This window comes from Manacus candei, unplaced genomic scaffold (assembly GCF_025592945.1).
Source record: "Manacus candei isolate 608988 ecotype Guabito, Panama unplaced genomic scaffold, ASM2559294v1 h1tg000002l, whole genome shotgun sequence".
In the NCBI taxonomy this organism is placed as follows: domain Eukaryota; kingdom Metazoa; phylum Chordata; class Aves; order Passeriformes; family Pipridae; genus Manacus; species Manacus candei.
The window spans coordinates 612,770-633,095 of NW_026138050.1; the positions used below are offsets into that span (position 1 = coordinate 612,770).

General features: G+C 60.6%; 2 protein-coding genes across 6 annotated transcripts; one reads left to right on the forward strand and one right to left on the reverse strand.

The window, feature by feature from the left end:
• The first annotated feature begins 1,996 nt into the window (after nucleotides 1–1,996).
• On the forward strand, nucleotides 1,997–12,903 carry ERN2 (endoplasmic reticulum to nucleus signaling 2). Of its 5 annotated transcripts, none has more exons than XR_007907188.1 (22): nucleotides 1,997–2,453; nucleotides 5,163–5,280; nucleotides 5,925–5,958; nucleotides 6,062–6,134; nucleotides 6,239–6,311; nucleotides 6,449–6,571; nucleotides 6,657–6,758; nucleotides 7,092–7,353; nucleotides 7,448–7,526; nucleotides 7,602–7,752; nucleotides 8,151–8,272; nucleotides 8,428–8,601; nucleotides 8,724–8,973; nucleotides 9,242–9,332; nucleotides 9,602–9,791; nucleotides 10,005–10,104; nucleotides 10,275–10,474; nucleotides 11,135–11,282; nucleotides 11,407–11,534; nucleotides 11,718–11,795; nucleotides 12,110–12,177; nucleotides 12,253–12,268. XR_007907188.1 is itself a non-coding variant. In XM_051802125.1 (22 exons), the coding sequence occupies exons 1-22, from the start codon at nucleotides 2,343–2,345 to the stop codon at nucleotides 12,442–12,444; spliced, it is 2,913 nt and encodes a 970-aa protein (XP_051658085.1). In that variant the 5' UTR covers nucleotides 1,997–2,342; the 3' UTR covers nucleotides 12,445–12,903. The 5 variants fall into 5 exon arrangements, 4 of the variants coding, with proteins under 4 accessions (XP_051658085.1, XP_051656399.1, XP_051657253.1 ...); XM_051802125.1 differs by having other exon boundaries at nucleotides 11,718–11,841; nucleotides 12,253–12,903; XM_051800439.1 differs by having other exon boundaries at nucleotides 11,718–11,841; nucleotides 12,110–12,903.
• A 1,083-nt stretch (nucleotides 12,904–13,986) lies between these two features.
• On the reverse strand, nucleotides 13,987–19,885 carry PLK1 (polo like kinase 1). Its single transcript, XM_051801720.1, has 10 exons — nucleotides 19,013–19,885; nucleotides 18,710–18,878; nucleotides 18,469–18,613; nucleotides 17,924–18,017; nucleotides 17,192–17,408; nucleotides 16,557–16,715; nucleotides 16,397–16,474; nucleotides 15,780–15,934; nucleotides 15,181–15,363; nucleotides 13,987–14,798 (listed from the first exon to the last, which is right to left on the reverse strand). Exons 1-10 carry the CDS (start codon nucleotides 19,400–19,402, stop codon nucleotides 14,592–14,594), a joined length of 1,797 nt encoding a protein of 598 aa, XP_051657680.1. The 5' UTR covers nucleotides 19,403–19,885; the 3' UTR covers nucleotides 13,987–14,591.
• Nucleotides 19,886–20,326: the final 441 nt, after the last annotated feature.

The following is a 20,326-nucleotide window of genomic DNA, read 5'->3' on the forward strand; positions in this document are numbered from 1 at the left end:
GCAACTCCATATGAGGTTACACTAAGTGCTTTCTGGGTTTGCTACTTGCAGATTAAAGCATCCAAGGGGCAAATGTGGGTTTCTGTAGGACACAGCCGGTGTTTGCTGGTGGCTCCCAGTGCCTGGGCAGTCCCCTGTGCCATCTGTGGGGATCCCTCCCATGTCAGTCTCCAAGCTTCCTACCCTGTTCTGTGACCCTGAGCGTCACAGCTCACCTGTGTGCCATCCCTTTATCTTCTCTGTGCCCAATGCTATGGGTTTCTCTTCCTCTCCTTGTCTCAAGTTCAGTATTCCTTCTCCATTTCTGCATCCCAAGTGTAGGCAGTCTTGAGATCAGTATTGTGTTGGGAGTGCAGGAGTGTGTTGCTTAGCCTGGCTGGGTTTGAACAGAAACTGTGTTTTGCATGAAGAGCTTGTGTTACATGGCTTCATACTGAAGTATGGTCGATGGTTAATTTCCATTAATGACACTGATGAGGAAGGTGTAACTACAGTCAGGATGTTTTGGTGATGGGAAAGAGTGATCTGGACTCAAATGAGATAAGACACTGTCACCAGCCCGGTGCTGTGCCCGTGACACACACACACCTGCCCAGCCTGTACCTGCCAGCCGGTGTGTGCTGCTCCTCCGTGCTCTAAAGGGCCAATTCCCTGCTGTGCCACTGCCCAGGTGCCACGTTGGGGTCCACTCTGCACCCCCTGCCCGACAGCCATGGCCCCTGACCCCACCAGTGCTGCTGGCACGGGCACAGCACTCCCTGCTCCCGTCCTTGCTGTGCCCACACCACAGGGCTTGTTTCCAGACTTTCCTTCCTTTGTTTACTTCTCTTCCTCTATAACTTGGTTTTTCCAGTGGAGCTGTTTTCACTCTCAGTTCTGTACTCCAGCCTCTCTCCACCTGTTAGGATGAGGCTGTTGGCATCTTGTTTTGTTAATTAATGTCCTCGTCACTGGGGGGAGGAGGGGACCAGGAGAGCTGTAATAAGTCTTGTATGAAATATGGCCATTTTACCTTCTAGCCAAGGATTCGCCTTTGTGGCTCATGGAAGTTCACTCTGTCTTATTCATACTCAAAGCAATTCATTCTTTGGTTTTATATTAAAAAAAAAGTCTTAGATATTTGTGTCCACTGCAGATTTATTTTAAATGGAATATGTGAGTACCATGTATTATGGTATTTTTAAATAATCTATTGCCTATTTTGGGGGGAGGGGGGAGATGACAAATATTTAGTCTTAGATTTGCACTGCTGGATTTTTTAAGTGTAACCTTGACTGGTTATCCTGGTGTTTTATTCTGTAAGATTAGTCTTATGAATTAAAGTTTGATAATTAAGTATTTTTTTGTTTGAGTGATTCAGTATTCTGTATGTACTGAGCTGCTTCCTCCTGCATGAACAGCTGCGAGCAAAGGGTTTGTAGTGAGTTTCTTTGCAGGAAGATGGACACAGGCAGAAATTCAGGGGATCCAATGCCAGATGTCACATTGGAGCTGCAGGTGCCGGTCACCCAGGGTGGGGATTTAGGTACTGCTGCCCTGTGCCACCCCACACACGTGGGCTGTGAGTTACAGGATGGTCCCTCTCCACCCCCTGCCGAAAGCCAGACTTTAATTTCCTTTTACACCAAAATTGTCCTGGTCCTGCTGGGCTGGCCCAGCCCTGGTCGCGGTGTCACAGTCCCGTTTAACAGCCCCCAAAGGTGCTCTGGGGCAGCCCCTGTGCTGTGCTTTCTGTGGCCGCACCTCTGTCGCTGAATGGGCGCTGCTCGGCTTGCCTCCGGCTTTAGGCACTTCCTCTCCCCCCACCCAAAAACCCCCCAGCGCTGACAGTTCAAGAGAGGGATCACAGAAATAAACTCCCAAACCTGCTCTGTCGTTCTCCCAGCGTGCCAGGGGGCACGTCCCGCTCGGTTTAGTGTCCAGGGTTCAATACTGAGTTCACGGGGGGGTATCCCAGCGCTCCCCCGCTGTCCCTCGGGCAGAGCTCCCGGCACCGGGGCTGGGCTGAAGCGGCTCTGAGTGTGCGGGGTCCTGTGCCGGTACCGCCGGGCAGGGCTGCCGGGGCTGCCTCGCGTTACCGGGGAGAGGAATTTTTCCCTGCTCGGTGTCCGGGCGGGATGGGAGCGGTGACCGCCGCCGGGGGAGGGATGCGGGGGGTGTGCGCTGAACGAGGGGGCGGCTCCTCCTGCGCCTGACAACGATCGGGAACCGCGGGGGGAACCGGGGAGGGGGCCCGGGGTGCCCCGGAGCGTGTGCGGAGCGCGGGGGGGCGGAAGCCGCGTCCGGGACCCGCCCCGGCCCCGCTGACTCACGGCGACAGCGCGGCCAGGCCTGGCCGGGACATGGGCGGCCCCGCCGCGCCGCCACCGCGGGGGCTCCGGGGGCTCCTGCCGCTGCTCCTGCCGCTGCTCCTACCGCTGCTTCTGCCGCTGCTCCTGCCGCCCCCGGCACAGGTACGGCCGCGCTGGGAGCTGTGGGTGCGCAGGGGAGGGACAGCGCCCGGGGGGCGACAGTGCTGTGCGAGGGGACAGTGAGGGGAGGGACAGTGCTGTGTGAGGGGACAGTGAGGGGAGGGACAGTGCTGTGTGAGGGGACAGTGAGGGGAGGGACAGTGCTGTGTGAGGGGGACAGTGAGGGGAGGGACAGTGCTGTGTGAGGGGACAGTGAGGGGAGGGACAGTGCTGTGTGAGGGGGACAGTGAGGGGAGGGACAGTGCTGTGTGAGGGGACAGTGAGGGGAGGGACAGTGCTGTGTGAGGGGGACAGTGAGGGGAGGGACAGTGCTGTGCGAGGGGACAGTGAGGGGAGGGACAGTGCTGTGTGAGGGGACAGTGCGGAGGGAAGATCGAGGGGGACGGTGCGGTGGCCGTGTGGTTCCCGCGCGGGTGCCTGTGCTCGCTGTGCCCCGCGCGTCCTGCGGGAGGGCTTCGACACACGAGAGTTCGTGTTCCCCGGGTGTGACAGTGCGGGCAGGGGCGGCCCCGCGGGTCCCCGAGCCGCGTGGGTGCAGCTCCGCTTGTGACACCGGTGGGCGCGGGGTCCGGCACACAGAGGGGGTACGTGGTGTGGGCAAAGGGGCCGCGGTGCCCGCGGGGCCAGAGCTCTGGCGTGGGGGGTCCCGTGGCCATCGCCGCTGTGCGAGGGAGCCCCGGAGGTTGTTCTCCATCCCCACCCCTGGGCCTGGCTGCGGTCGGGAGCGAGTCCCCTTCCCTGGGCGCCCTCGGCCCCCTCCTGCCTGGTCCTGCCCCGGAGCTGCTGCCTGGCAGGGTGGTGCCCTCGGAGCCGGATCCAGGTCCTGCAGCTGGTGGCTGTTCAAGTGGAGAGGGCAGCGTGCCAGGGTGGCTTTGGATGACATGAGCAGAGCTGCTCCAGTGAAGGAAGCAGTGGATGCTGGTGCCCTGTGGCTGTCTGTGCCTGGCTGTCCCCCTCTGTCCTGGGGCAAGCGAGTGTCCCCGAGCTCACGGCCGAGCTCTGGCCCCAGTAGCATTGCTGCAGACTCCAGGGTGCCGTGGTGGGAGTCTCGGGAAAGCACGGTCCTGGGAACATCCCATGGGAACGACAGGCACACTTCTGGGCTGGGGCTGGCCAGAAGGGCCACTGGGGCAGCCAGGGATGGAAGCAGAGGGAGCATGGCAGCTCCCAGGCACCCAGTGCTCCCAGTTCTGCCTACAGTGGTGTGTGGGGAGCGGGCTGGGCAACTGGGCCTTTCCCTGAGTGCCCTGTCACCAAAACACAACATTTTGTAGAAGAGATGGAAGAAACCACACCGGGGGAAGGAAGCAGAGAGCCCTGACAGCACTGATGGCCGGGGGGGGGTCCAGCAGTCTCGGTTTCCCCCAGGCAGGTGGCCACACCACAGGAGCCCTGTGTCTGCCGGCCTGGCTTGTCCCTGAGAGCCCTGTGTGGCTGCAGGGGCTGGAGGAGCAGCAGTGGGGAGCAGTCCCCTTCCCTGCCTGTCCCAACCACATCCTCTAGGCAAAGTCAGGGCTGGAAAACTTGCTCTGACCTCACCTGAAAATTAAGCAAGAAGAAAGGCAAATAAAAGAACTGGACTGGAGACAGAGAGGTTCGTGTGAGGTGCAGTGAGAGGGAGCTGACGTGTGCTCCAGGTGACCTGGCTCCTGTTGGGAGTGCTGACTGTGTTGTTGCACCTGGAGCAATCTCCTGACCCCACCGTGCCACGGCCACTCTGGTACCGTCGGGTTCTGCTCTGCAGATGGGTACCTGCTCACGCGTGGGCACTGGCTGGAGCCTCTCTCTGCTCCACAGCCTGGCCAAGTCCTCAGGCCGGATTCTGCCAGCTCAGGCTCCCAGAGCAGTGAGGGGCTGTGGGGGGAGCAGGTCTGAGGGGTGTCCTTGGGCTTCCCACACTGGATCTGTGGCCAGCCAGGAGCTCAGGTGCTGCTCCCGAGTCCCCGGCATTAGGGACTGCCGGAGCCATGTGTGTGCCGGCGCTGTTTGCTGATCCCTGTTTGCCAATGGGGTGAGGCTGGAGTGTGTGCCACTGGCTGGGCTGGCGCTCGCTATGCAGGTGCCATACGTGGAAGCAGCAGCTCCTTTTCCCAGGTGAATTTGCGATTACTTCCTCAATGTCAGGTAGCTGAAACCTGCAGCTCTGAAGGCCTGGCCGAGCAATCATCATGCCTCTGGCATGAAAAGTCACCCGACTTGTTTGTTTCTGGAAGGAGCTGACAGTTGGGCTGCTCATGTCCCCTTAGAAAGGCACCCAGGGTAGCTGGCTCTGGGGCGAGGAGGAGGAAGTCTGCTCCCACCCCAGGGCTGCTCTGGTGGGATGTGAGCGATGCTGCAGAGGCCAGAGGCTGCGGGGGGGTGGTGGTGCCAGTAACCACAAGTGCAGCTGCCCCAGTGCTGGGACCACTGGCCGGTTTATGGCACACACCACCTCTGAGCAGCCAGCAACAGGTGAGGCTGTGTGATGTCCTGTGCTGGTGGAGCTGGAGGAATGAGCAGATTTAATATGCTGATGCAAGGAAGCAAATTCTTTCCCTCCCAGTCTCACCTCGCTGGGGAGCAGAAGGACTGTGGGGCTCTGCCCCACCTCTGTGGGGTGCTGGGTGCAGGGGCTGAGCTGCACAGAGGACCCAGGCTGTGAGCTCGTCCCCAACTCTGGCTGAGCTCTCAAGGATGGTGTGTCTGTCCTAGTGCCTCAAAGGCGGTGCTGTGACTGTCCCAGAAACACTGCTCTTCGTCTCCACGCTGGATGGGAACCTCCACGCTGTCAGCAAGAGCACAGGAGACATCAAGTGGACGCTGAAGGATGGTGAGTAGTGACTGAGGTGGGGGTTTGCTCACAGCCTGGCTCCCAGAGCTTGTCTCTGTCCGGGATTTGGGGATGCTCCTCCCACCTGGCTTTTGCTGGATGGGCTCTGGGCCAGCAGTGCCCAGCCCTGGGGAACACTCCAGCCCCAGCCTCAGGCACAGCCAAGCATGGGTGAACATCTTCTGTCAGTGTCTGTTCTGGGTCTGAAATGCAAACAGACTGTGTGACTGGGCTGGGTGGCAGTGCCACGCTGGGTAGCCAGCAGTGCCACACTGGGTAACAGTGCCATACTGGGTAGCCAGCAGTGCCACACTGGGTAACAGTGCCATGCTGGGTAGCCAGCAGTGCCACACTGGGTGGCAGTGCCACACTGGGTAGCCAGCCGTGCCACACTGGGTAACAGTGCCACACTGGGTAGCCAGCCGTGCCACACTGGGTGGCAGTGCCACGCTGGGTAGCCAGCAGTGCCACACTGGGTGGCAGTGCCATGCTGGGTAGCCAGCAGTGCCATGCTGGGTGGCAGTGCCACGCTGGGTAGCCAGCAGTGCCACACTGGGTGGCAGTGCCATGCTGGGTAGCCAGCAGTGCCGCGCTGTCCCGCACACCAGAGCACTGCTGACGTCGCCTCTCACTCTCTGTTTCAGATCCCATTCTGCAGGTGCCGGTCTATGTGGCAGAGTGAGTGTCATCCCCATGGGCGGGTGGGCAGAGCAGGAGGCCCCAGGGTGTGCAGCCTCCCCAGTAACTGCTGGAGTGACAGGCAAGGTCTTCTCCTTCCCAGGCCGGCATTCCTTCCAGACCCCAATGACGGCAGCCTGTATATCCTGGGAGGAAAGAACAAAGAAGGCTTGATGGTCAGTGAGGCTGGGGGGCTGTGGGCATCCCATGTCCCCCTGGGGTTCACCAGGCAGGGGGAGGTGACTCTGGTCCTGCATCCATTCTTCTGTGGGTGTTGCAGAAGCTGCCATTCACTATCCCGGAGCTGGTCCAGTCCTCCCCGTGCCGCAGCTCGGATGGGGTGCTCTACACTGGTATGGAAGGCCCTGGGGAGGAGGGGTCAACCAGGGGTTCCCAGGAGTCATGGAGGGCGCCGGGCAGGAGCCCAGCGGGTGCTCTTGGGGATGGGCAGGGCTGCGGGGACTCAGAAAAAAGGTATTTTCCTTCTCAGGGAAGAAGCAGGACACCTGGTTCATCGTGGACCCCAAGTCAGGGGAGAAGCAGACCACCCTCTCGACAGAGGCCTGGGATGGCCTGTGCCCGTCCAGCCCCCTGCTCTACATTGGCCGGACCCGTAAGGGAGCCTTGCACCCTGACCACCTGCCTGGTCCCAGGAATGGGGCACTGGAGGTGACCTCCTGCCCTGCTCCTGTGCCCAGAGTACGTCATCACCATGTACGACACCAAGTCGCGGGAGCTGCGCTGGAACGCCACCTTCTCCGAGTACTCGGCCCCGCTGTGCGAGGAGTCCTGCCACTACAGTGAGTAGGAGCCGTGGGATCTGCAGGAGCCATGGGAGCCATGGGAGCCACGGGAGCCACGGGAGCCATGGGAGCCATGGGAGCCATGGGAGCCACGGGAGCCACGGGAGCCATGGGAGCCATGGGAGCCATGGGAGCCAGCTCCCCGGTGCCGCATTCGCAGCAGGACCCTGGCTGTGGGGGGCCCTGGGGTGACACTGCCAGGCCAGCAGGTCTCAGCTGCGCCAGTTGCTGGGGAGAAGGGGCAGCAGCCCACAGCCAGTGGCAGGACTAAAGGTGACCAGATGGGACATGGCCCCACTGCTTCATCTCCTGTCCCTCTTGCTCTCCCAGAAATGGCACACTTGGCCTCGAGTGGGGACGGGCTGGTGGTGACCCTGGACAAGGACAGCGGGGAGGTCCTGTGGGCACAGAACTATGGCTCACCCGTGGTCGGCATCTATGTGTGGCACCAGGACAGCCTGCACCGCATCGCCCACCTCAACCTGGCCATGGAGACCCTGCGCTACCTGACCTTCCAATCACAGGACATCCATGTCCTCAAGTGGAGCTACCAGTCCGTCAAGGACTTTGCTGCCACCAAGACCCAGCTGCTGTACGTGGTTCCTGCACGGTGGCATTCACATTCCCGGTGCTTGGCTGCCCTGAGCTGTGATGGATGGAAGGTGATGCTTGTCCCTGTCCTGCAGGCCAGCACTCTACGTGGGGAAGCACGCGGCCAGCTTCTACGCCCTGACCTCGCTGGTGCACAGCAGTGTGGCGCTGGTGGTGAGTGTCCCCGCTCGGGGTGAGCACAGTGGGTGCCTGTCCCAGCGCCAGTGCCCCATGAGCTGCCACCCCCAGCCCCAGGGCATCACACTGGCCAGAATCGATGGCCCCACCACGGACGACGTGACCTTGAGAGAGTCGGGGGAGTGCGAGATCACGCCCAGCACCGACGTCAAGTACCCGCAGGGCAGCATCACCGCCCTCCACAACCAGTGGCTCCTCATAGGTGCGGACCTGCGATGGGCACAGGCCTCCCCATGTCCTGGCTCCAGGAAGGTGCCTGGGGGGGGGGGCAGCCTGAGCTGCTGGTGTTCTTTGGGGGGCACAGCCTGACCTGCTCTGCCCAGTAGGGTGAATGGGACTGAGGTTGTGAGTTACCTCAGGGGCTTCGGTGACTCCCATCCTTGTCCCCTCACCAGGAAGGGCCACTGGGCACCCCCACCCAGGGGCGGGCAGAGACCCTTTGAAGCAGGGCTCACCGTTACCCATGCTGGGGGGTCCCATCAGAAGTGACCCCCCTTCTCCAGGAGGGCCCGGGCTGCTGGTGTGCCCATGGCACTGCAGAGGTGAGGGACAGATGCTGTGACCAGAAGCAAACTGATGGTTGTTCCCCTCCTGCCACAGGGCACCATGAGCTGCCTCCTGTGGTCCACACCACGATGCTGCGAGCCTTCCCGGAGAACCTGAGGAAGACCACGGAAACCATCATCTCCAGGGCTCCTCCTGCCAGGACTGTGTTTGATGATGTGAGCAGTGAAGGGTGCTGGGTCACTGAGGGGTCTGGGCTGCTTAGAGTGGGCAGTGGGTCCCTAGCATGGGGTAGGACAGGGAAGGAGTCCCAAACCTGAGTACCCTGCAGTCTGTCCCTCTGGTGTCACCCAGCCCCGGGCGTGTGTTGCAGTTCCTGGCCCCGAGCAGCCCGGAGGAGCCGGCTGTCCGCAGTGAGGGGCAGCTCCAGCCAGACCCTGCACCAGGGGAGCAGGTGGAGGTGTATCCCGAGGGCACCTGGGACCTGGTGATGGCTGGTGTTGGCACAGCTCTGCTGGGTGGGGGAGTCCTGCTCCTCCTGCTCATGGTGAGTGGTGGTGGCAGTGGAGGGTGAGGGGCAGTGGAGCCCACGCTGCTGTGCCGAGCCCTGCCAATGCCCCAGCTGCACTCCGGGCATGGAGCAGAGCATTCCCATCGTTTGTGTTCCAGAAACTGCAGCGGCAGCACGTGGCACAGCAGCAACAGCTGGAGGAGCAGATCCAGCTCCTGCAGCAGCAGCAGGAGATGCTGCTCCCGGGCCGGGTCTCCGGGGAGGGTGTCCCTGCAGGGCCTGGGAAGCCGGGGCTGAGCCGAGGAAGCACACTGGAGCTCTCACAGAGCTCCGGCCCCTCGGCCCCCCTGGAGGACCCGGCAAATGGGATGGTGAGCCCAGGTCTGGCTGTCCCAGAGGCTGCTGCAGGTGGGTGCAGGGGGAACGGGCAGGGTGTGGGGGCTGTCTGTCTGGAGATGCTGTCACCCAAAACAGGAGCAGGGATGCCCACAGATGAGAGGGCTGCAGGTCAGCTGGAATGGGAGGAGGTGCTGGTCCTGCTGCTGGATAAATGTGGGCTACATAAGATTAGGGCCCAAGAAATGGGTAGATGGTCAGGTGGGTAAAGAACTAGTTGTCCTCCATACAGAACTAATGCTTGGAGGCTGAAGGATTGCTGTCTTCTCTTCCCCTGCAGATGCAGAACCAGACCTGGTTGTAGTTGGGAAAGTTTCTTTTAACCCCAAGGATGTGCTGGGCCATGGAGCTGGTGGAACTTTTGTCTTCAGGTGGGTGACACCAGATGCCTGTCCCCATTCTGCTCCCATTGGGAGCCACAGGGACAGAACCAAGGTGGCTGTTGCCCAAGGTGGTGGCTGCTGGTTCAGGGACTTTTGAGAACAAGCTACCACCTTCCCTTTCTTCTGGTCCTCATCACACCTGTCCCAGAGCTGGGCTTGTGGCCCTCAGTAACCAGTCACTGGGCATGGGGCAGCAGCACTGGGCTCTGCTCCGGCTGGGGGGCCACATGTGGACACGCTGAGGACTCTCTGCACAGGGGGCAGTTCGAGGGACGGAATGTGGCTGTGAAGCGGCTCCTGCCCGAGTGTGTCCATCTGCTCGACCGTGAGGTCCAACTGCTCCGGGAGTCGGACGAGCACCCCCACGTCGTCCGCTACTTCTGCACCGAGAAGGACAGGCAGTTCCACTACATCGCCATCGAGCTCTGCTCTGCCACACTGCAGGAGGTGAGCCCAGCCCCCCGCCTGCCCTGGGCATGGGGCTGCTGCTGGGGCCCACTGGGAGCCCTAGAAACAAAAGCCTTGGGGACAGACAGCTCCATACAGGCTGGTCTCCATCCCTCTCTGTCAGCCTGGGGAGGCGTCTCTCTCCCAGCCAGCCTTGCCTTTGCCCAGTAAATCAGGCTCAGTTCCTCTCTCTCTCCCTCTGTGTGGTTCCAGTACGTGGAGAGCCCCAGCTTCAACCGCCGGGGGCTGGACCCGGTGTCCCTGCTGCGTCAGACCATGTCCGGGCTGGCCCATCTCCACTCCCTCAGCATTGGTAAGGGCCAGCAGGGCCCTCTGCATCCCGTCCTCAACTGGGGCTACAGGGTTTGGGCAGGGGCTGTCGGGGTTCAGGCAGGGGCTGTCAGGATTGGCAGTGTGCAGGGCACTGGCAGAGCCCTGTTTGCTCCAGCCCTGCCAGGTGACACCACAGACTTTCTCTTCCAGTCCACCGTGACCTGAAGCCCTGTAACATCCTCATCTCTGCCCCAAATCGCCACGGGCAGATCCGCGCTGTCATCTCAGACTTCGGCCTCTGCAAGAAGCTTCAGGGGGGACGACAGAGCTTCAGTCTCCACTCTGGTATCCCTGGCACCGAGGGCTGGATCGCGCCCGAGGTGCTGCAGGAGGCCCCGAAGGAGAACCCTGTCAGTGAGCCATGGCTGCCCCTGCCCTGGGTGCTCCTTGGGCCCGTTGTGGCAGTGGCCCACGCTGGCAGTGGCCTTGGTGCACGCTGCTGGGGTGCACAATTAAGACAAGCTCTACGAGCCCGAGCCAGCCTGGACACGGGCACTGTGCTGCTTGCCAGGGCTGCCCCGGTCAGTGGCTGCCTCAATGACCCTGTCCTCGGGGCACAGTGCCCAGTTGTGTTCACAGGGTGTCTCGTTGGGCTCCGCCCCTCAGAAATTCAGAGTGGGGAGGTTGGAGGGACTATAGGTTGCTGCCAAGGTTACGCTTCTGCTCCTCTGTTCGGTGCTGGGAATCCCATTCCTGCTGGGAGCAGCTGCTGTACTGGTGCCTGCTGGGGCTGGCAGATTCCTGTACCCTTGGGCTGGGGTCTGTTTGCCCAGCTGGTGGGACACCAGCAGCCCCAGTGTGTCCATCAGACTGTGGAGTCCTGAATTCTGGCTGTGCCTCTGGAAGCCCCTTCCCTGACAGGGACCTGGAGTGATGGGACTCCCATGCAATGTGTTTTTCAGCAGCTCTGCAGCCAACAACCAATGGTCCACATAAAGGACAGAAAAGTGGGAGGTGAAGGCTTTCCTCAGCCTTTGCCTGAAGGTGCCATTTCCCGCCGTGTTTTGCAGACCAGTGCCGTGGACATTTTCTCAGCTGGCTGTGTTTTCTACTACGTGGTGTCGGGGGGGCAGCACCCCTTTGGGGACAGCCTGCGGCGCCAGGCCAACATCCTGGCAGGCTCCTACCAGCTGAGCTGCCTGCAAGAGGAGGCTCACGGTGAGACCCTTCCCAGTTGAGACCCTTCCCCAGTGGCATGGCCCCGTGGGGAAGCTCTGGGCCGAGGGGCAGCTCCTGGGCCTGGCAGGGGGTTGATTTCTCTGCTGTGTTGTTTTGCCTCCAGACAAGCTTGTGGCGAGGGAGCTGATTGTGGCGATGATCAGCCCTGAACCCCAGCACCGGCCCTCAGCCCCTGTGGTCCTTGTGCATCCCTTTTTCTGGAGTCAGGAGAAGCAGCTGCAGTTCTTCCAGGTGAGCCTGTGCTGTCCCACTGGCAGTGAACACAGTGTGCTCTGAAAAACATGCTGAGAACAGCTGTGTTGAGGTCATTGTGCTCATTTTGAGCTACCTTTGGAAGGGGGGGGGGGGTTTGCTGAATCTCTGTGGGGTGAGGGCAGTGTGATACCCACCCCATCCCTGCTCTTGGGCATGCAGGACGTCAGCGACCGTGTGGAGAAGGAGCCGGCTGAGGGTCCCATCGTGTCAGCCCTGGAATCAGGGGCACGGGCAGTGGTGAGAACCAACTGGAGGATGCACATCTCCCTCCCACTGCAGATGGGTGAGCATGGGGAGGCCAGGCTTGCCCCTGGATCTGGTGAAGCAGATAGGGAGTAGACAGGTAGTAGGATGCCTTTACTGGCCGGGAGGCACCTGCTCATGCCCAGGAGCTGAAAACCAGGGCAGGTAAAGGTGCCATCCCTTCTTTGGGAGAGCAGAGCCAAGCCGGGGTTTGCTGCACCTGGGGGTGGTGCTGGCACTGCAGGGCTGTGGCAGCCCCTTGCCCCACCGTGTCCCACCTTGCTCAGTGTCTCTTCTGCTCTCCCCAGACCTGAGAAAGTTTCGTACCTACAAGGGGGGGTCAGTGCGTGACCTGCTGCGGGCCATGAGGAACAAGGTACGGTCACCCTGGTGCCCTGCCCCTGCCATCCCACTGTCCCTGTCATATCTGACCTCACCCTCTGTCCTGCAGAAGCACCACTACCACGAGCTGCCAGCCGAGGTTCGGGCAGCCCTGGGCTCAGTCCCCGAGGGCTTTGTGCAGTACTTCACCTCGCGCTTCCCGCGGCTGCTGCTGCACACGCACGGGGCCATGCGGGTCTGCGCCCACGAGCGCATCTTCCACCCCTACTACTGCCAGGGGCTGCGGGGTGACGGCGCCTGAGGGGGACACGGCACCGCGGGGCTGCTGCGGCCGCTCCTCCCTGCCTGTGCCCACAGCCCCGGGGGCTCTGGGGGGGTCCTTCTCCCTCTCCCCGGGGCCAGATGGGTGCCCAGCATACGGGGCATTACCAGCAGCACAGTGTGGAAGAGGTGGGCACAGGGCAGCACTGTGCTTTCACCTGGGGTCCCCTGAGCCCACGAGGGACCCTCTGGGCACCCACCTTTGCAAACACTCACAGTCAGACTCAGGGGCCTGAAGGCACGTGAGTCAGAGAACAAAGACCTCTCTGGTGTGGACTGGGTGCTTGGAGAAAGAGGAAAATGCCCGTTGTGTTTTCCCAAGGGCAGTGGCAGTGATGCCCCGGCACAGCAAGGCCCTCAGGCCGCACTGGTCACAGTGAGATGTTCACCAGGGATCAGCGAGCTTTGTCCAGGGCATTCTCCTGTGCCATGGAACACAGCTGTTCTATGATCAGGGTGAGCCTCTAACTCAAAATATGCCTTAATCGGCGCCCTCTGAGCAGTCGCACAAACTATCTCTTACAAAGTTACTGTGACCAGTACCCCAGTCTTGACACTGGGGCTGAGCCCTCAGCCCCAGTGTGGGCTGTGCTCAGCCAGGCAGTGCTGAGCAGCCACACCCGACGGGGACCTGGCCTGTTGTATCCAGGCATGCAAGGGCACAGCCCTGCAGCACTTGGGGGCCTCCAGCACAGCCCCCTGAATGAAGGTTTGAATCTCAGCTGGGCTGAGAACAAGGTTATCTCCCTTTCAGTCTGTGCCTGTGCCAGGCCTGAGCCCCTGAGCAGGTCACACAGCAGTTCTTGAGCAGTTGTCTCTGGGCACAAAGCAGGGAACTCACTTTTCCCGAGGGATCCCTTCCCTCAAACACAGGGCTGTGCCTGAAGCTCCCCCAGCCTCTTCTGCTGCCCCAGGCCTAAGTCCCATGCCTGCTCTGGTTCGTGGCATGCCCATGGGCATGTGTTCCCCATGAGCCAGCCTCCAGTATCGACTGGGTGCACAGGCACATGAAGCCCCATGGCAAAGTTCCTCTGTGGAACAGCAATAGTTTAGTCTGATTCCTGTGGGTGCTGGGATGTGGGATTTTGTTACATAGGTGATAGGGTTTGTACCTGGTTTCTTTTCAGAATATGTTTATACAAAATGTTATAAAAAATAAAAACTAAAAAGCTTGTCCTGCTTAAAAATAAATTGGCCTGAGAGCACCTGTTGGTGCTGGCAGGGAATAGTGGGGGAGAATACCTGGAAGTCAATGGGCTCCTGCAGGAGTCTTCTGCAGGAGACTTCTGCTGATGCTGTACTCATAATTTTACCATGTGGTAAAATAGAGCCAAGCATTTGCAAAAGGGGAAGGTTCCCCAACACTGGAGAAGTAAACTCACCCACCTTTCTCTGTTCCCAAGAGCATCTCCCAAAACAACTTATTCCCTTCCCCCCTTCCCATCACCCTCTGCCAGTTTCCCTCTTGCTCCTTGTCAAGTAGAGCAGAGCAAGAGGCATGCCCAGCCCCGGGCTGAAGGGTAAGAGGATGGCTCTCAGTCACAGGGGAAGGCAGAGGTGCTGCTCCCTCCCTCAGCAAACCAAAGGGACCTGCGACAGGCTGGACGCTGCAGCAAACAATCTTTAATCAAGTTATGCAATATACAAAAGTTGAGGTTTCGTGTAGTTTCAGTATTAAAAGGCCGATTGCTCGGTCTCACCCTGGGCACGTTCAATACCTTACCTGAGCTTCTACAAGAGGAAACGAAGCCCAAGGCAAGGGCACAGCCATGTACAGACACCTCACGTGACAGCTCTGCTCTCCCCATGCTCTGCTCTCCCAAGAGCAGGCCCAGGTGCCTCAAACAAGAGGGCTGGTTTGGAGCCAGGCTTTTGGTTTTGGGAAGTTAGAAAAACAGACTATGTATGGAATTAAAAAAACCACTCCATTAGGAGTGGGGATCAAGAAACCTTTGGGCATCAGTCAGAGTGATCAACACTGTTCCCACAGCAACAGGGGCTTCCTTGTGGCAATGAGCCCATATCCAAGAGTGGGAGCCCAGCTGTGCCACAGGAGGGAAGCTCCCAGACCTCTCCCTCCACAGCTGGGCAGTTTGGCACAGATGCTGAGTCCAGCAAGAACAAGGTCTAAGCAGAGGGTTTCGCACGGCCCGAGCCAGACTTGGAGCTGAGGAGCTTCTCCACCATGGTGCGGGCGTAGCGGAGCCGGCTGGCCAGCTCCTTGCAGCAGCCGTGCTCCTCGATCAGGCTCAGCTTGTACGTGCGGAAGTCCCGCTTCTCATCTATGTACGTGACAGCAGCCATGAGAGGGCACAGGATGACCTTGGTGTGGTCCTGGGGGGAGAGAACACACGGTCATCACCCTGAGCACCATGCTGCTCAGAGACAGCATTTCCTGTGGATGTGCCATCCCAGCCACACCCTGTGCATGGGGACAAGGCCCTGCTGCAGAATTCCTTCAGAGTGCAGCAAAGGGGCACAGCCAGTTCAGCACTGACTGCAGCATCCTCCCTGCTGCTCAAGGGCTTGGCCCCTCCATGAGCGAGGCACATCTGGGGGGCTCAGGTACCAGCACAGGCAGTGAGGAGCCTCCAGTGCTCAGCTCCCTGGGCAAAAGCCTTGGCTCAGGTGATCACCTCCTGATGCCTTCCCAGCAGCACCACGTGCAGCCAGAGCCCCCGAGCAGCTGGAGCCACAGCCCCGGGAAGGGCCTCACCTGGAAGAAGTTGATCTGCACGGTGCCGTTGCTGAGGTGCAGGACGATGGCGCTGCGGGTCCGGAACCAGGTGCAGAGGTAGGGCAGGCGGGCCAGCTCGTCCCCCTCCCGTGGTGTGATGTTGGCCCCTGCCTTCAGCAGGTGCTCGCTCATGTAGTTCCGGAAGTACTTCAGTAGTGTTATCTGCAGATGGGACGGGCTGTGAGGAGCTGAGGGTGACCCTGGGACTGCCATCACAGTCCCAGAGCCTCCTTACATCCTTCACAGCTTGAGGTGCCACTGCACAAACTTGTGCAAATCCTCAAAGTTAACTCAGACTGTGACCCTTCAGCCTCAGTTTGCTGAACACTTCAGTCCATGCAAGTCATGCAAGCGCTTATTTCTGTGAAACTGCTCATAAATGAGCCTGACAGTAGAGGGAAACAGAGATGGTAGTGTCTGTCCTTGGGGCCATGTGTCACCAGCCAGAGGAAGCTTGAAGAGTGCCAGGTGACCCCCAGTTTGAGATGTTTCTCCCTAGAACCCACCCTGCCACCAAAGCCCAAGGCTGGCAGGAGTCTCACCACTCCCCAGCCAGGCTTGCCTTCCCCAGGACTGACCTTCTTGTTCAGGGTGGAGGGGTAGGACCTCACAGTGAAGTAAGACTCGGTGCTGTTCTGCTCAATGTACTGCAGGTTGTCCCCGTCGTTGTACATGATGAGGCGAGTGGAGTCGTTGAAGAGAACCCCGACACTGTTGTCACACAGCTGGTAACCTGCCCAAAAGGGACCCCGTGAGGCTGCAAACTCAGGGGCCCAGCAGCCGTGGGAAACAAAGGCAGACAGTTGTATCCCCCAGGGGACCCCCGACAGGCACCCCACCAGTCCCTGCCAGGTCTCTTTGTGGGAGTTCTGGGAGGCACTTTTTCACCTCTGCATTTGTCATCTCTCTTACTGCATCACCTGCTGCAGAAACAGCCTCAGCTGCCATTGTGGGTCCCTGTGCAGGCTGGGGAGAGCCTGGCCATCTTGTGCACAGGTAACCCCTGTCCACCTGGAAATGGCCAGGGCTGATATTCAGTGACCACTGCTCTGAATTTTCTGGGTATTTGGTGACATCCCCGGCAGTGGTCTTGGACACATCACAGGAATGTGGTGATTAAAGACCCAAATTCAAGCTTTCCCCAGCCCCTTCAGACATAAGGAAAGCCTGAAGCATTGCCCCCCACAGTATTTACCTAGTCCATATTTATCTGAGTAGTCCACCCATTTGCTAACCCAGAAGATGGGAATGCAGGCTGGGTCCTCGGCTTCTTCTGCAAGAAGAAAGAAGCTTGTTAGGAGACATTTTCCACACGCTGTGCACCCCACAAAGCCCATGGGCTGCCCCAGGCTCACCTTGTCTCACCGCCACTCTCTCAGAGGGCTTGGCTGCATTGACTGCTGTCAGCTGCTGCAACATGTCAGCCAGGTGGCAGGTGACAGCATCTCCCACCTCCCGCAGTCCTGCTGCTTCCTCCTTGTCCGGCAAGTTCTCCAGTGCAGGGCTGTCCAGTCCTGGGCCAGGAGAAAGGAGAGTCTGAGGCTGTGACCCGGGAGAGGTTTCCGAAGGCAGGTATAGGCAACACACACAGAATGGGTCACGTTGGAAAGAACCACAGTGGGGCATCTGGTCCCATCTCCCTGTTCAAGCAGGATCATCCCAGAGCACATGGCACAGGAGGGAGACTCCACACCCTCTCCGGGCAGCCTGTTCTAGTGTGTGCCGCCTGCACAGGAAAGTTCTTCCTCATGTTCAGGCAGAACTTCATGTGCACCTTTGTGCCCATCGCCACAGAGCTACAGCTATTGCTGTACTTCCTCCCCAGGCAGAGCAAGGAGAGCCCCCTCGACCACAAAATGCTCTGAGTTTCCATGAGAATTGGGAGATGATGGGAGTGCCACACTGAGGGTTCTGGATGCTGCCAGAGGCCAGGCAGGCTCTGTGCAGCACTGCAGCCCAGCTGCACACGGGCACTGGCACTCACGCTCACCTTTGTTGAGCGCCGTCAGCGGTTTCCGCCCGAGCTCCATCCCGCTGGGAGCGATGGAGAACCGGGGCGCGACCGTGAGGCAGCTGGTGGGCAGGCGGCTGGGGATGTAGCCCGAGGTGAAGAACTCGTCATTCAGCAGCTCGTCGATGGTCGGGCGCGTGGCAGGGTCGGACCTCAGCATCTTCTGGATGAGGTTTGCAGCCACGGGGTTGATGTGCTGAGGGACAGGTGGAGTTTAGAGACAGAGGCCAGTAGGTGACATGCACTAGAAACAGACCAACTGGATTCATGACCCAGGGAAGTTCTGCTTGGAGCAGAGCTCCAGTGCTGCATCAGGCAAACAGGACACAAGCCTGGGGAAGCAGAATTGGGCAGCACAGAGAGTTGTCTCCTAACAGCCTGAAGTCAACTGACTTAAGCAAGACCAACTCAACAGCAGTTGGATGAACTGGGGACCTGACCCAGACTTCATGGACTTGCTTGTGTCCGTTCACCCTCATGTGCCAACAGCCCAGCTTGGATTTTTGCTGGATCGGGGGGCAGATACCAGCTGGCTCCTCAGGAGGAACCTTTACAGGTTCACTGCACCACAGACTGAACTGTCCCCACCCAGCAGTAACAGCCACTGCCCTGTTACATGAGAGCCACCGAGTGCCAGACACAGGGGGTGCAGCAGGAGGCTGACAGGGAACTGCTGTGAGGTGAATGGATCCTCCATGGCAAGCACCGTACCTTAGGAATGGTATACTCGTTCTTCTTGATCCGGAGGTACGTTTCCTTTAGACAAGAAGTCTCAAAGGGAGGTTTCCCCACCAGCAGAGTGTACCTGGGCATTCCCAGACAAAAGGGCATCAGTTTTGCAAAAGAGACTCAAGATTCTGTGTGGAAGTGACCCTCTTCTAAGCACACCTGGGGGCTTTCCTGGCAGAGGGAACACAATTGGCATTGGACACTCAGCATTGCTAACAGCTACTTGTACTTGTGCTTCCCTTTCCCTGGAAAGGGAAGCTGGGATCTAGCACCCTGCGGGGGAAGTTCCAGTTAAGAATGGGAAATGCCCTGGGACAGTCACACTGAGGACTTATCAGCCCACAGACAGCACCCCAGCACGTCAGAGCACAGGCAAGGTCAGGTGCTGGCTGGCAGCCGGGCTCAGCCAGGAGCTCCAGGGACTGTGACCTGGAGCTTTGGCTCACACTAAAGCTCGGATGGGCCAAGAAGACCAGGACCACAGGGACCACCCACCCCCCTCGCCTTACAAAGACATTTTGACTCACATGATGCAGCCGATGGACCAGATGTCCACCTCAAAGCTGTGCCCCTTCTTGCCCAGCACCTCTGGGGCGATATAGTTGGGGGTCCCACACAGCGTCTTCTTGCGTTCACCGTCGTACTCGACCTTGGTGGCCAGGCCAAAGTCACCTGGAGAGATAGGAAGGAGGGGTGTGTGACCGGACACAACCTGGCAGGCTAGTCCTGGGGCTGGGGTCCCCAACACATCCCGACCTGGGCACTTACCGATCTTCACCTCCATGTCGTCGCTGAGGAACAGGTTGCCCAGCTTGAGGTCGCGGTGGATGACGCGGTGGCTGTGCAGGTACTGGCAGCCCAGGATGGTCTGGCGCAGGTAGTACCGCACCTCGGGCTCGCTCAGCGCCTTCCGCCGCTTGTGCAGCTCCAGCAGCGACTGCGGGGGGACACTCAGTCAGTGCCGGGGTGGGGACACAGGACAGGGTCAGTGCGGGAGGACAGGAGGGAAGGGGACGGTCCATACCCGAGGGACACCGGTGCCCGCCGCCCCCCCGAGCCCCTGCCCCTCACCCTGCGGCGGCAGAGCTCCAGCACGACATAGACAAAGTCGGCGTCCTCGAAGAAGCCCTGGAAGCCGACGACATGACGGTGAGAGAGGCTACGGTGGATGGCGATCTCCATGGACATCTTCTCTTTCTGGTGCGGCTTCACCAGCAGCGACTTGGGCACCACCTTCCCCGCGAACACCTCCCGGCTCTCGGCCTCGGCCAGCTCGTAGCACCGCGCGAAGCCGCCCTTGCCCAGGAACCGCCCGCGCACGAAGCTGCGCCGGGTGCGCGGGTCCACGAGCACCTTCGGCACCTCCTTCCCGCCCGCCGCCGCCGCCGCCCGGGCCGGCTCCGTGCGGGGCGGCTCCGCCAGCGCCGCCGGCCGCGCCGCCTTCCCGCCCGCCGCGCTCATGGCGTGCGGGACTGCGGGGGGGCTCTGCCGGGGCCGGAGCAGCGGCGGGGCTGGTCCGGGCTCAGCTCGGTGTCGGAAGAGTGGCGGGTCCCGGAACACCGGCGGGTCCCGGTGCCGGGGAGCGGCGGGTGCGAGCACAGCTCGGGGACGGAGCAGCGGCGGGGCCCGGGGCTGGGCTGGGCTCGGTCGGTGCGGGGGTCGGTGGGTGCCGGTCTCAGGCTCAGCTCGGTCCGGTCGGTCGGTGCCGGGTCGGTGGGTGCTGGGCTCGGCTCAGCTCAGCTCGGTCCCGGTTGGTCGGTGCCGGCTCTGTCGGGTCGGTGGGTGCCGGTGCCGGTGCCGGACAGCCCCGATTCAAACCCCCCGGGCCGTTACCGCGCGCGGCCGCTCCCCATTGGCCCGAGGATTTAAAATCCACGCGCGCGCGGGGCACCATGGAAGCCGAGAGGGGCACGCGCCGCCGGGGGCGGGGCCGGGCGCACTCGGACACGCCCCTGCGCGTGCGCCGCCGGCCGTTGGGCGCGGGCGCTGTCGGGCACGCGCGGGGCGCGCTCCCGCTGCCGGGGCACGGCGGGACCCGGGGATCGGGGACCCGGGAATCGAAGACCTGGACTGGCTCCCCCTCGCTCCCGCTGCCTCTGGGGTGACGTTCTCACAGTTCTCTGGGCTCTCCCTGACCTCACCAACCATTTCTTCACCCTCCTCTTCCCACTCCCCTCAGCGACACGCTGCTCAGTGACCCCCCACCCCAGGGCACCCCACCACCGGCGCTGCTCCTGGGCCTGGCACCACTCGCCAAGAGAAGTGACCATGGGATGCTCCCATCCCTTAACCCCACCTTGCTGCCCGCTGGCACAGAACAAAACACCAATGAAAAATAACCCAAAAGGGCACAAAAACAGCAGCAGTGGCCCAGCCCAGGTGCTT

What these genes read in the sequence shown, in the direction of transcription:
- ERN2 (XM_051800439.1), top strand. Translation starts at nt 2,343, where the DNA reads ATGGGCGGCCCCGCCGCGCCGCCACCGCGGGGGCTCCGGGGGCTCCTG. An exon ending in GCTCTGCCACACTGCAGGAG is followed by an intron (nt 9,792 to 10,004) that starts GTGAGCCCAGCC and finishes GTGTGGTTCCAG; the next exon opens with TACGTGGAGAGCCCCAGCTT. An exon ending in CTCCCTCCCACTGCAGATGG is followed by an intron (nt 11,842 to 12,109) that starts GTGAGCATGGGG and finishes TGCTCTCCCCAG; the next exon opens with ACCTGAGAAAGTTTCGTACC.
- PLK1 (XM_051801720.1), bottom strand. Translation starts at nt 19,402, where the DNA reads ATGAGCGCGGCGGGCGGGAAGGCGGCGCGGCCGGCGGCGCTGGCGGAG. An exon ending in CGACATGGAGGTGAAGATCG is followed by an intron (nt 18,614 to 18,709) that starts GTAAGTGCCCAG and finishes CTATCTCTCCAG; the next exon opens with GTGACTTTGGCCTGGCCACC. An exon ending in ACGAGTATACCATTCCTAAG is followed by an intron (nt 17,409 to 17,923) that starts GTACGGTGCTTG and finishes CCTGTCCCTCAG; the next exon opens with CACATCAACCCCGTGGCTGC.